General features: G+C 48.8%; 1 protein-coding gene across 12 annotated transcripts in view; it reads right to left on the minus strand.

The window, feature by feature from the left end:
* Nucleotides 1-12,349, minus strand: part of ACSL1 (acyl-CoA synthetase long chain family member 1) — an 81,931-nt gene that overhangs the window by 7,086 nt on the left and 62,496 nt on the right. For 8 of the 12 annotated variants that reach the window (XM_080660855.1, XM_080660846.1, XM_080660849.1 and 5 more), the window contains 8 exons: nt 8,995-9,027; nt 8,799-8,850; nt 8,192-8,265; nt 5,777-5,854; nt 3,198-3,332; nt 1,774-1,908; nt 1,070-1,165; nt 140-212 (listed from right to left, as the gene is read on the minus strand). In XM_080660855.1, the coding sequence (XP_080516981.1) occupies nt 140-212; nt 1,070-1,165; nt 1,774-1,908; nt 3,198-3,332; nt 5,777-5,854; nt 8,192-8,265; nt 8,799-8,850; nt 8,995-9,027 (676 nt within the window). Of the gene's footprint in view, nt 1-139; nt 213-1,069; nt 1,166-1,773; nt 1,909-3,197; nt 3,333-5,630; nt 5,709-5,776; nt 5,855-8,191; nt 8,266-8,798; nt 8,851-8,994; nt 9,028-12,349 lie in introns of all 12 variants that reach the window. The other 4 variants (XM_080660856.1, XM_080660847.1, XM_080660857.1 and 1 more) reach the window with 1 other exon arrangement.

Genomic DNA, 12,349 nt, shown 5'->3' on the forward strand with positions numbered 1-12,349 from the left:
TTCACAAGACTGTGTCCCCGGGGCCTCGCATCTGAGACGCGGCACATGTGGAAGAAGGTGGATGAACCAATGAACGATGAACTCGATCCCACTCCGAACAGCAGGGTGTCAACAAGGCCTGTCCCGCCAATCATCGTACCTGCGGTCCAGTCTCCAGGGATGGTCAGGGAGCAGCCGGCCGTGCACTCGGTCTGTCCGTAGCCTTCGTAGAACTGGGTCACAGGAGAGGAAACGTGATTAGAAGGGGGCGCCTTGGCCGGATGTGCACAGAAATTAAGTTCCCCTGACCCCTGAGAATGGCCCACGGGGGTGAAACCTCTTCACATTTCCTGTTTGGTAAATTCATTCGATACCACGACATGCTTTCTTATGGCGCCCAAATGTCTCCACCCTCACGCCAAAGCCAGCCCCATCCACGTTCATTTTCTACTTTGTGACCGTGGAAGGCGAGGGAGGACCCTGACACGGAGGACAGTCCCCTGCACATGGGCCACCCAGGAAGGCACGGCTTCGCCAGCTCAGCTGACCTCCCCACGTCCTCTGTGTCAGCCGGTCTCTGCTGTCTCCCGCCCCCTGAAGACGGGCTCTCTGCCTGGTGTGCGAGTGGCTATCTCTTACCACCCCCACACCCTCCTGCCTGACCCTCAGACAGCTCCACGCAGTGTGGACACAAGCGCATGTCCCCTGCGTGGGGTCAAACATACCCACTGCTCTCTCTAAGCAACCTGGGAATAAGGCGGCGGTCTAAGTAAAAATAAGACAGCCGGCTGGCGTGGCTCAGTGGTTGAGCATCAACCTATGAACCAGGAGGTCACGGTTCAATTTCCGGGTCAGGGCACATGCCCGGGTCGTGGGTTCGATCTCCATGGGGGGCGTGCACGAGGCAGATGATCAATGATTCTCTTATCGCTGATGTTTCCGTCTCTCTGCCTCTCCCTTCCTCTCAGAAATCAATAAAAATATTTTTTTTTAAAAAAGAAGACACCCACGGGAGAACACGAATGACTCTGGAAAGAAGACCCCTGGGCAGGACGAAGTCTGGGACCATAGGCTGCGGGGAGCGGCTCACCTGACAGCCGAGCGCGGCTCGCAGAAACGTCAGCACCGTGGCAGACACGGGCGCGGCCCCCGTGATCATCAGCCGGACCTTCCCTCCCAGGTTCGACTTCAAAGACAGGCAGAGAGAAAGGGTTAAATGGCTGCGAGTCGGCGGGCTCCTCAGAGACACTTCCATGGCACCCCGTCCCCGAGCCCCCAGCTCTCTGCAGGCCGCACGGAGCTCGCCGATGCGGAGATCCACAGGCGGTCAGAGAGGGACACCCAGGGGGTGTTTTTCCACCCCACACTGTACCATTTGCTCTCAACTGGGATGGAAGTAAGTCGACACCCTCTCTTGCTGGTATCTTAAGGGATTAGGTGGCAACTCCCACACTTTTGGTATTTTTTAGACATAATATTATTGTCACTCATGCCTAAAAAGTTACCTCAAGAGTGACATTCTTGTTCCAGAAAAGGAAAACCAAATGGAGAATAAGAAAGGCTACAATATCCTGGTTCCTTTTCCATGCTCGATAGCTACAGTCCTACTGATCTATCTTGGATCCTGAGGTTTTTGTAATGGCTTTGTCCTTAATTTTTAGACACGTGCCCAGTATTAATAACAAGGTGTCATTCGCCCTCTTAGCTTCACACCTCTCCTTTAGAAAGAGCCCTCACGGAGAACCTGAAGCCCAAGTTAGTCCCCAGGACAGTAACAGTGAGTCTATCCGCCACCTGTATTTTGCGGAAGATCAGCTTGTCCCACAGGCTGTTGTTTCTGATGATGCCACTGCGCAGCTCCGCTTCCTTCCTCTTGGAGGCGAAGTCCAGGAGCCACCGCTTCAGTGTGGTGTTTGCCTGCCCAAAAATCTAAGGAGCCAGGGAAGAAGGAGGGTTCACAATTCCTGGAATCGGGAAGTCAGGTAACAACAAGTGCTGGTGAGGGTGTGAGGACACTGGCCCCCAGGCCCTGCGGTGGAAATGGAACACGGTGCAGCTTTAGAAAACTGCTCCTCAAATAGGTCAACAGAGAGCTGTATGACCCAGCGATTCCGCTCCGCGGTATGTGCCCAAGAGAAATGGAAACACCTGTCCCCGGAAATCTGTCCGTGGCAGCCCTGTTCATAACAGCCCAAAAGTGGGAACCACTCACATGCCCATCAATGGATGGGTGGACAAATGAAATGTGTTGTATCCATACAGTGGAATATTATTTGGCTGTTACAACGAATGAAGTACAGATACACCCTACAACCTGGAAGAACCTTGAAGACATGTTAAGTGAGAGATGCCAGTTACAAAAGAACACACATCACATGATTCCAGTCATATCAGAATAGGCAAATCTATAGATTAAAAAAGCAGATTATTTTTTGTTTAGGGGTAAAGGCAGGTAGCAGGGTGGAGGATGATAGCTCAAGGGTAGGGAAAGGGTTTTTTTTTTTGAGGCGATAAAAATGTTCTAAATGGACTGTGGGATGGTTGTGGAACTCTGTACACCTTAAGTGGGTAAATTATGTAGAGCTGTTTTTAAAAGGTTTTTTTTGGAAGAACCATTAAAAAATGAGTAGGTTCTCAGAGATGGCAGAAGCCATGCCTCAAAATAAAGAGCGTTACATTGCCCAGTCCAAACGCACTGGGAGACGGCCCACCCTTGCTGACCCTGCCCTGGCCGTGTGCTCCACGCGGTAAGGGCCCTGCAGGGGGCTGGCTTTCTCCATCCCTGGTTTGGCTTAGTCACTTCTCTCAAGGTGGCTAAGTAAATTTGACATGTGCACGGAGCTTTCCAATTTATAAGACCATTTCACAGTTACTGTATTCATGTGATGCAAAAAGCAACTTTGTGAGACAGACAGCAGGTGGAGGAGGCAACAGTCCACTGTACAGGTGAGGAAACAGAGGCTCAAAGAATTAATAATAGAAATAAAATGACCTCCCACCTCTACCTCATTTGCCTTCATGTTTATAAGTATGTTCACATGTATCTTCTCCTTAAAAACAGCTCTGAGAGGTAAATGTATTCTGGTCTTACAGATGAGTAAACTCTAGTTCGTGAGGCTAACTGGACTGTCCAAGGTCACACAGAGGTGCCTGGCCAAGCCTGACTCAAGCCTGAGACAGGGTCAGCCCTCGGCCTCTGGTCTGTGCTTGGAACTTACTCTGTCGAACATCCGGTTCAGCAGCCTGGGGACCACAGGGAAGATGGTGGGTTGAAGCACTTTGAGGTCATCCATAAGCAGCCTGATATCTCCTTGGAAAAATCCTATTTTCGCCCCGTGGCACAGCATCACACACTGGAGGGGGAAGCACACATCACCAACACTGCAGCACGCCAGTGGGGGGTGTGCGCGTGCACGCACACGCACACGCACACGCACGCACACACACACACGCAAACACACACGCACACACACACGCACACAGACACACACACGCACACACACACAACACAAACACACACACTCACACACACGCACACACACACGCACACACACACACTCACACACAAACACGCACACACGCACACACACACACACACACACACACACACACACACGGTTGTAGCATTTCAGGGCAGTTTCCAGAAATCTACATTTAAGGCAGCTTTTTAAAATCGGTTCTTGCATCCTTCAGTGACTGTACAACATGGAAATGGGGCATTTCTCTGGATCATCCTGAAGATGAGGACCTAACAGAAACCAGGGTATGTTGGTTTAGTGAGGATCACAGAGGTTCTGTGTTAACTGAATGACATGGTATTAAAGAATCCAAGTGTTTTTAGTCTTCCAGGCACTTTCGGTCTAAGTTGTTCTCAAAACAAAAACTTAGCTACTTACCTACAGTCCAATCTTATCAGAGTCTCATTTTCTTTTATTTGAATACTAGAGGCCCGGTGCATGAAAATTCATGCACTGGAGGGGGGTCCCTCAGCCCGGCCTGCACCCTCTCGCAGTCCAGGACCCCTTGGGGGATGTCTGCCTGCCGGCTTACGCCCGCTCCCCACAGGCGGACATCCAGAGGGGTCCTTAGTGCTGCTGTGAAGGCAGGGCAGGCTCCTACCACCACCACGGCACTCACCAGCCATGAGCCTAGCTTCTGGCTGAGCAGCACTCCCCCTGTGGGGGCACACTGATCACCAGGGGCTCCTGTGTTGAGCGTCTGCCCCTGGTGGTCAGTGTGCGTCATAGCGACTGGTCGTTCCGCCATTCAGTCGATTTGCATATTTGCCTTTTATTATATAGGAGGATAACTAAAAATCTCTAAAACGCCACTGAATATGTTGCAGTTGAGACACTAGGACATCTCATACCAGTGTGGCTTGTCATTCAGCTACAATCTATTGCATGAATATTTTCCTATTAGAATCAATCTGTACCGGCAAGCCATGTGCACTTGGCAAGTAGCCTGCCTCTTTCAAATTTTAAAAAGAAAAAGATGATGCAACAGCCCAGGCCAGGTGGCCCAGGTGGTTAGAGCTTTATCCTGTCATCAGGGCATGTACAGGAGGCAACCAATTGATGTTTCTCTCTCTCTCCCCGCCACTTCCTATCTCTCTTAAAAAAATCAATAAACATATTCGCAACTGAGGATTAATAAAAAAATAAGTAAAATTTAAAAAATGATGATGCAATGGAAGGTCAAATGGTTCAAGCCTGAAAGCAGAAACCACTAGAAAGGCACACCAGGGTTCACTGCTTAAAAATGAAAGCTCAGAGGCTGTGCCCGTGTGTCCCGCCTCCCAGGCACACGTCTAACACTACCTCCAGGTACACATGGTCCATTATCAACTCATTTGACCCCTCGTGCTAAGCTCGCAGCTCTCCTGAGGTGTGCAGGAGGCGGAAGGAAGACGGAAGATGGGAGCTAAGATCCCTGGTCCTCAGGGGTGAGGAAATCCCATAGGGCGCAGGCAATCAAAGGGCGGGGCCCTTGGTAATCACCTGTCACCAACACCTCACAGGGTGTGGCGCATGGGTCTGCTCAATAAAGACTTGCTAAGTAAAGGAATGCTGCTCATTTCTCCTCTAATACAATCCAGAGGGGGCAGGCGGGGAGAGTCAATGGGGGAAAAGGGGACATATGCAATACTTTCAACAATAAAGGTTTAAAAACAAAACAAACAACAACAACAAAAACAGAATACAACCCAGAACTGTCCAAGAAGGAAAAAGGTGGCTCCTGGCCAGTTTTTAAACTAGTCACCCAGTTGTGTACCGGGAGCCCAGGCAAAGGTCAAGATCATCCTGCTTTTCCAAGGTCACTTAGAATTTTGGGGAAAAAAAATTAGTCTTAAGCCAACTTGTGCATTTATGAACAAGCACAATAAAAAACCGAGACTTCTCCCAGAGCAGAGGCCTTTACAGAATGGAATTCATAAAAATTCTACTTTTATAGTTCATCTTTCTGGAATCATGTCCACATTCATATCCTTCAAAAGTCTGAGCTTCTAATTTTAAAATGAATGATTCAAGTTCAAGTAGCCAGACCCAGAAAAAAAAAAAACATGCTACTCTTTTAAATAATTAGCACCATTTCTAAAACGGGGCTCGGCAAAGAACTACGCACGGGTGACAGTGTGAGGTCAAACTTACCAGCATGAGCTGCTCATACATGTGTGCAAGTGGTAAAAACGAAATGTGTGTGTCACTGGCATTCAGGCCAAGTACCTTCTGTAAAACACAACATCTTAGAACACAAACAAACAGGCAAGCAAGGAAAACAAACCGCAGCGCCTTACCTCGACAACTCTTTCAAACATATGGGCAAGAGGCAAGAAAGAGATGAGAGTGTCATCTGGGGTGGGATTGACAAAGTTCTGGAAGCAAAGACACCAGCAGGCAGAGAGGCATTAAGATTCCAGTCATTTCCCACGTCCCTTAGAGCACACGATCCCTCAACACTCAGGAGAAAGGCTTAGGCTTACGATCTGCGCTTATTTCTCACTAAGGAGTGAAGAGCAATACCTTTCAGGGGTCCTCAAACTTTTTAAACAGGGGGCCAGTTCACTGTCCCTCAGACCGTTGGAGGGCCAGACTATAGTTAAAAAAAAAAACTATGAACAAATTCCTATGCGCACTGTGGGCCCGGGACGAGTCGGCTGCTAAGCAGGACAGGCAGCGGCACCCGGCGGGCTGGATAAATGTCCTCGGCGGGCCGCATGTGGCCCGCGGGCCTTGGTTTGAGGACCCCTGCTAGCTACTCAGATAGGGTGGAGGTCATTTCTAATGACAAAGTGAATGCACTCAGGACTTTAGCCAAAATAAGAAATATCTTGTCCAAATTGGGATGTTATGGGATCGTGTGCTCTAATCATTAATTATTTCAAAATTATAGTACCCCAGTACCCAGCAAGCTCAATTCCACCTAACGGTAAGAAACTTAAGATCCAGCACAACATAGGCAGCGTGTTATGTTGTGGAAATATGAGATCTAGTCCAACGTAAGACAGCATGTTATGCTGCTGTACGGGGGAAGCGGGAGAGAAGGTAAGAGAAACTGGATTTCCAAGCTCCTCTTATCTTCAGCACAAGTGCATCTGGAGTATTTTAGTTTGATCAACAGCTTTACCATAAAGCCCCCTTCACCCATGAAATACATCCCGGTTTGTCTAATGCAAGCTCAGGGATTTGCTCTCCCCTGACGCGCGGATGGCAATAGGTCTGTATCTGGACTGAGTCGGGACATCTGGTTTCCATGCCCGGCTCCTCATGGACGGCACAGCGAGAGTTTGCACCGAGTGCTCGTGTCATTAGCCAGTCCGGGGTGAGCATAGGCGTCCCAGAGCACGTGGTGTAGCCTGGACATGCCCAACCTGAGATCAATTTCATGCCAGGATGACCTGCATCCAAACTAGTACTTCTCTGTAGGAAACTGCTATATGATAAGAAATCAGACTCAATGCTATTTACCGTTTTCGATTTTCTGATTTAGTGCAACACATCATCTGCATTAGTATGCCTAGAGGTTTTTACGATGTTGAGAATGCCCCAGTAATACAGTGTTTTAAACCAAGTTCTATAACCATCTGTCTCACGAGCCACGGATGCACTTGAAGCTTTCTTTGAAGGCCCATTAGAAAGGGAAAGGTGTGCTTTGGCCAGGTAGTGAGGGTTGACTCCTGCGTAGAAAGTATATACCAAGGGAGGGCTTTGGGACTAAGAGGGTGTGAGTTTGGACCTTCTACACCAGCAAGATGCCCATTCTCCCAAACCAAGAGGGATGGACCTTCTACACCAGCAAGATGCCCATTCTCCCAAACCAAGAGGGATGGACCTTCTACACCAGCAAGATGCCCATTCTCCCAAACCAAGAGGGATGGACCTTCTACACCAGCAAGATGCCCATTCTCCCAAACCAAGAGGCGCAGGCTCCTGTCACAGACAGAACCCACAGAGACCGAGCGCGCAAATTACGCAAACCGTGCCAGGGTCTGAGAGAGAGGCTCACGCTGTTCAATAGCAACTTTCTAAAGGGCAGGTTTGAAATATGCCCTTGGTGTCACGGACTGCATGGTGTCTCTCCCCCGCAGTCCCCTCCAAACTCATATGCTGAAGGCCTAGCAGCCCAATGTGACCATATTTGGAGACAGGGCCATTGGGAGGTAATTAAGGTTGAATGAGGTCATAAGGGTGGGGCCCTGATCCAAAAGGACCTGTGTCCTTGTAAGAAGAGGAGACACCAGAGACCTCTCTCATCCTCCTTCTGCACAAGAGGGAAGGCCATGCGAGGCAGAGCGGGAAGTCGGCTGTCTGCAAGCCAGGAAGAGAGCCCTCACCGGAAACTGAATTTGCTGGCCCCTTGATCATGGACTTCTGGCGTCCAGAACTCTGCTGTTTCAGCTGCTCAGTCTGGGCTGCTTTGTTAAGGCAGCCCACGCAGACTAAGACACTTGGATAGCAACTGAAATTCGAGGTTTTAGTCCTTCTGATAAAATGGAAGTCAAACCGACCATAAAGGTAATAATAACTCAAAACCTTCAGCAGCATCTAACGTTTCATTGCCAACTTAAGGGAGTTATTTTCCCCCCACTGGGATAGGAGATACTATAAAAGCACAACAGGGTCATTTCTCCCCCGCCTTTACCACTTTCATTCTCGAGGCCTAATGCCAACCAATGAACATGAAGAAAGATGGCATCATCCCAAAAGTTTACCTCTGTCACTTTCACAAATGCCGAGGAGTCGCTCACTATGTTTCGATGAGTGATCATGGCTCCTTTGGGGTTGCCTGAGGAACACACGTGAGCAGAACCAAGTCAGAGGACAGAAACTCCATCCCAACCGAACGACAGACACAGAGGACGCCCAGAACCCTCCATGGTTAGGGCCTCAGAGGCCTCAGTGCCCGGTACACCCGGGAGAGCCAAATGCTGAGTCACGTAAGTTCCTGAGCGATCTGCAAGCCTTTCCATGAAACTTAGTATCGTAAACAATCTTTATTACTATGGGCAAATTGTGGAGGGTGTGTGGCAATAGGAGAAGAAAAACCAGGAGTTTGTTTGTATTTCTGTAAGTCACCGATACAGTTTGTGTCTCAGGATGATGGATGGAGTGTCACCTTCAATAAATGGTTGAGGAAATATTTGACACTCAGATTCTGGGCTGGCGCCAGAGATTTGCAGAGTGATAAGAAGACAGTGTCTGAACCACTTCCGTCTCTTCTGCCTTCGGTCCATCTACAGTTCAAGTAACTCGTCCTCAAAAGGGGCAGGGAGCACACACTGGCAGGTCACTCAGAAGCAAGCCCACTGCAAAACTTACCTGTGGTTCCACTTGTGAAACAAATGACTGCAAGATCCTCAGGTGCTGGAGGCTGCAGCACGTTAAAGGAGAAGAAAGCGGCGTAAGTCAGAATAGACAACTGTGAGCCATACCCATCACCTAGCGTTCCTGCTCGTCTCCAAGGTGACCAGCGAGTGGGAACGCCAGGGGACTGTGGCGGGCCTGACAGGCTTACCTTGGGCTTCTTCCTGTTGGCCCTTCCCAGGTCCTAAAGAAAAGAGAAAAACACCTTAAATGGGCACTTTTCTCAATGCAAAGAAGGAGGTCGGTCACATCAAGTCCCTCCACCTGGCTTCGCTGTGGGATTCACTGACGGCTGCTCAAAGACAGCATACATTTCTTATCACATAAACTACGGCAACTTAAATCTACCTGAACCAAAACAACATAGCCACTGCTCTAAGGAGCCCTGTCCAGACACCTCTCTCTTACACAAGACTGTAAATGGTATCAGGATGGCCTTTGCAATAGGATTTATTCAAAAGACAGGAATCAGAGTGTTTCATAATAGATTTCCTGGCCCCTACTCCCTATTCTGGCCTTTCACAAAACCCAGCTCCTGACTCACCAAAGAGCTAGCTAGCCTGGTCCCCAAATCAGAGCACAGCAAGGTACCTGCTCACCCAATTCTGCATAAAGAACACCTCCATCCGGAGAGAGAGAGTCAGCCTGCAGATTTCAGTGCCAGCCATTTCAGAAGCCCAAGTACTGTACACCCCACGTGGGGCGGAGAAAGGACTTGGGAACCTCTGAATATCAAACAGGCCGGGATGCAAGATTTAAGGCTGCTCCAGAATGGATGTGAAGGCTACAAAGGATGGATTTGCGTTGGCCCGTTTGGCTCAGTCGTTAGAATGTCGGCCCGCAGACTGAAGGGGCTCAGGTTCGATTCCGGTGAAGGGCCTATACCTCGATGCCCAGCCTGGGTCAGGGTGTGCAGGGGGCAACCAATCAATGTCTCTCTCTCACACATCGGTACTTCTCTCTCTCTGTCGCTCCCTCTCCCTTCCACTCTCTCTAAAAAATCAATGGAGGAGAAACCAAGATGGCGGCATAGGTAAACACCTAAACTGCTGCCTCGCACAACAATTTCAAAACTACAACTAAAAGACAGAACGGACACCATCCAGAACCACAGGAAAGCAGGCTGAGTGAAAATTCTACAACTAGAAGGAAGGAGAAAAGCTCACAGAGAATTGGAGGTACGGCAAAGGGGCTTTGTGCGTGCAGAGAGGAAGGGCGGCTGAGAGCTTGGCTGACTTCCTCTGGCGGAAGGGGGAAGGAAGCCTCGGACCGCGAGCTGGGAAAGGCAGAAGTCTGAAGGCGCACACGGGCCAGTGCGCACAAAGGCTGCGGAGGTAGCCATAGGCTTTCCCTAGTGAAAGGAAGTCAGAGGATCCTGACTGAGCCCCAGTTCTGACTGCAGTGAACCCCGGTTCCAGGCGAGCCCCTGGGGACCCACGCTCTTGTAGGGGGAGTCTGGACTCTCGGGCGGAGACTCGGGAGCCGGGGAAGGCGGAGGACTGAAAGTGCGCACACGCGCCGCGCCGGTGCACACAAAGGCTGCGGGGGTTGCCACAGGCTTTCCCTAGTGGAGGGGAGTCAGAGGATTCTGACTGCACCGAGCCCCAGTTCTGACTGCAGTGAACCCCAGTTCCAGGCGAGCCCTTGGGGACCCACGCTCTTGTGGGGGGAGTCTGGACTCTCAGGCGGAGACTCGAGCTGGGGAAGGCGGAGGACTGAAAGCGCACATGCGCGCAAGGGCAAGGCTGACAGGAAGCCAAGACTGAGACTCCACCCCATCCAAGCTGAGCACAGAGGCTATTGCAATTTGGCAAGTCTAATCCTATAAGGCTGTCTCCAGCACCGGGCTTCTCCCAGCATAGACACAGCTGATCCTTACAGCCAACTGGCCCGGAGGTCAATTCTTCCCAGTGATACCAACAACAATAAAGACTTAATTACAACAAGGCTGTACACACAGTCCACAAAGGGGTGCACCAAGAGTGTCCACCTCAGGTTAACTGGGGAAGCAGACCCACTGGGCCATATTGGAAACCTAGCACAAATATCTACCTTACCAACTCAGGGATTCAGTGAAAATGCGGGGTCAAAGAATCAGATCACAAACGAAAGAAATGGAGGAAAACAAACGACTGGATATAGAATTCAAAACCACCGTTATAAGACTTTTTAAGAATATCCTAGAAAAGGCCGATAAATATATCGAGACCCTCGAAGATATGAAAAAGGACCAACTAGAAATTAAACATACACTGACTGAAATAAAAAATATTATACAGAGACCCAGAAACAGAATAGAGGAACACAAGAATCAAGTCAAAGAATTGAAATACAAAGAAGCAAAAAACACTCAACCGAAAAAGCAAAAAGCAAAAAAAAAAATCCAAAAAGTTGAAGATAATGTAAGAAGACTCTGGGACAACTTCAAGCGTACCAACATCAGAATTATGGGGGTGCCAGAAGAAGAGAGAGAGCAAGATACTGAAAACCTATTTGAAGAAATAATGACCGAAAACTTCCCCCACCTGGTGAAAGAAATAGACTTACAAGTCCAGGAAGCCCACAGAACCCCAAACAAAAGGAATCCAAAGAGGACCACACCAAGACACATCATAATTAAAATGCCAAGAGCAAAAGACAAAGAGAGAATATTAAAAGCAGCAAGAGAAAAACAGTTAATTACCTACAAGGGAGCACCCATACGACTGTCAGCTGACTTCTCAACAGAAACTATGCAGGCCAGACGGGAGTGGCAAGAAATTTTCAATGTGATGAATAGCAAGAACCTACAACCAAGATTACTCTACCCAGCAAAGCTATCATTCAGAATTGAAGGGCAGATAAAGAGCTTCACAGATAAGAAAAAGCTGAAGGAGTTCATCACCACCAAACCAGTACTATATGAAATGCTGAAAGGTATTCTTAAAGAAGAGGAAGAAGAAAAAAGTAAAGAGAAAAAATTATGAACAACAAATACATATCTATCAACAAGCCAACCTAAAAATCAAGTGAATTAAAAACCTGAGGAGCAGAATAATCTGGTGAATATAATAGAATCAGGGGCATAGAAAGGGAGTGGGCTGATAATTCTCAGGGGGAAAGGGGTATGGGGGGGTTCATGAAGAGAATGGACAAAAATCATACACCTATGGATGAGGACAGTGGGGGGGAGGTAAGGGCAGAAGGTGGGGTGGGAAAGGGGTGGAGGGGAGCTATGGGGGGAAAAAGGAGAAATAATTGTAATAATATGAATAAAGATTTATTTAAAAAAAAAAAAATCAATGGAAAAATACCCTCAGGTGAGGACGAACAGCAACAAAAAGAAGGATGGGTTCGTTTAGGAGAAGCTCACTGTGACTCGGGTCAGTTTACTGCATGAAGCCGTTTCTGTGACAACTTCCATCTCCGTTAATTTCTAAAATGAACTCTGTATATTGCTTTCCCATGGAAACTGAGCCGCGGCCGTGGGCACACGGAGTGAGCGCACCTAGATTAATAACCATCTC

Source organism: Plecotus auritus (genome assembly GCF_963455305.1).
Source record: "Plecotus auritus genome assembly, chromosome: 3".
Classification (NCBI taxonomy): Eukaryota; Metazoa; Chordata; class Mammalia; order Chiroptera; family Vespertilionidae; genus Plecotus; species Plecotus auritus.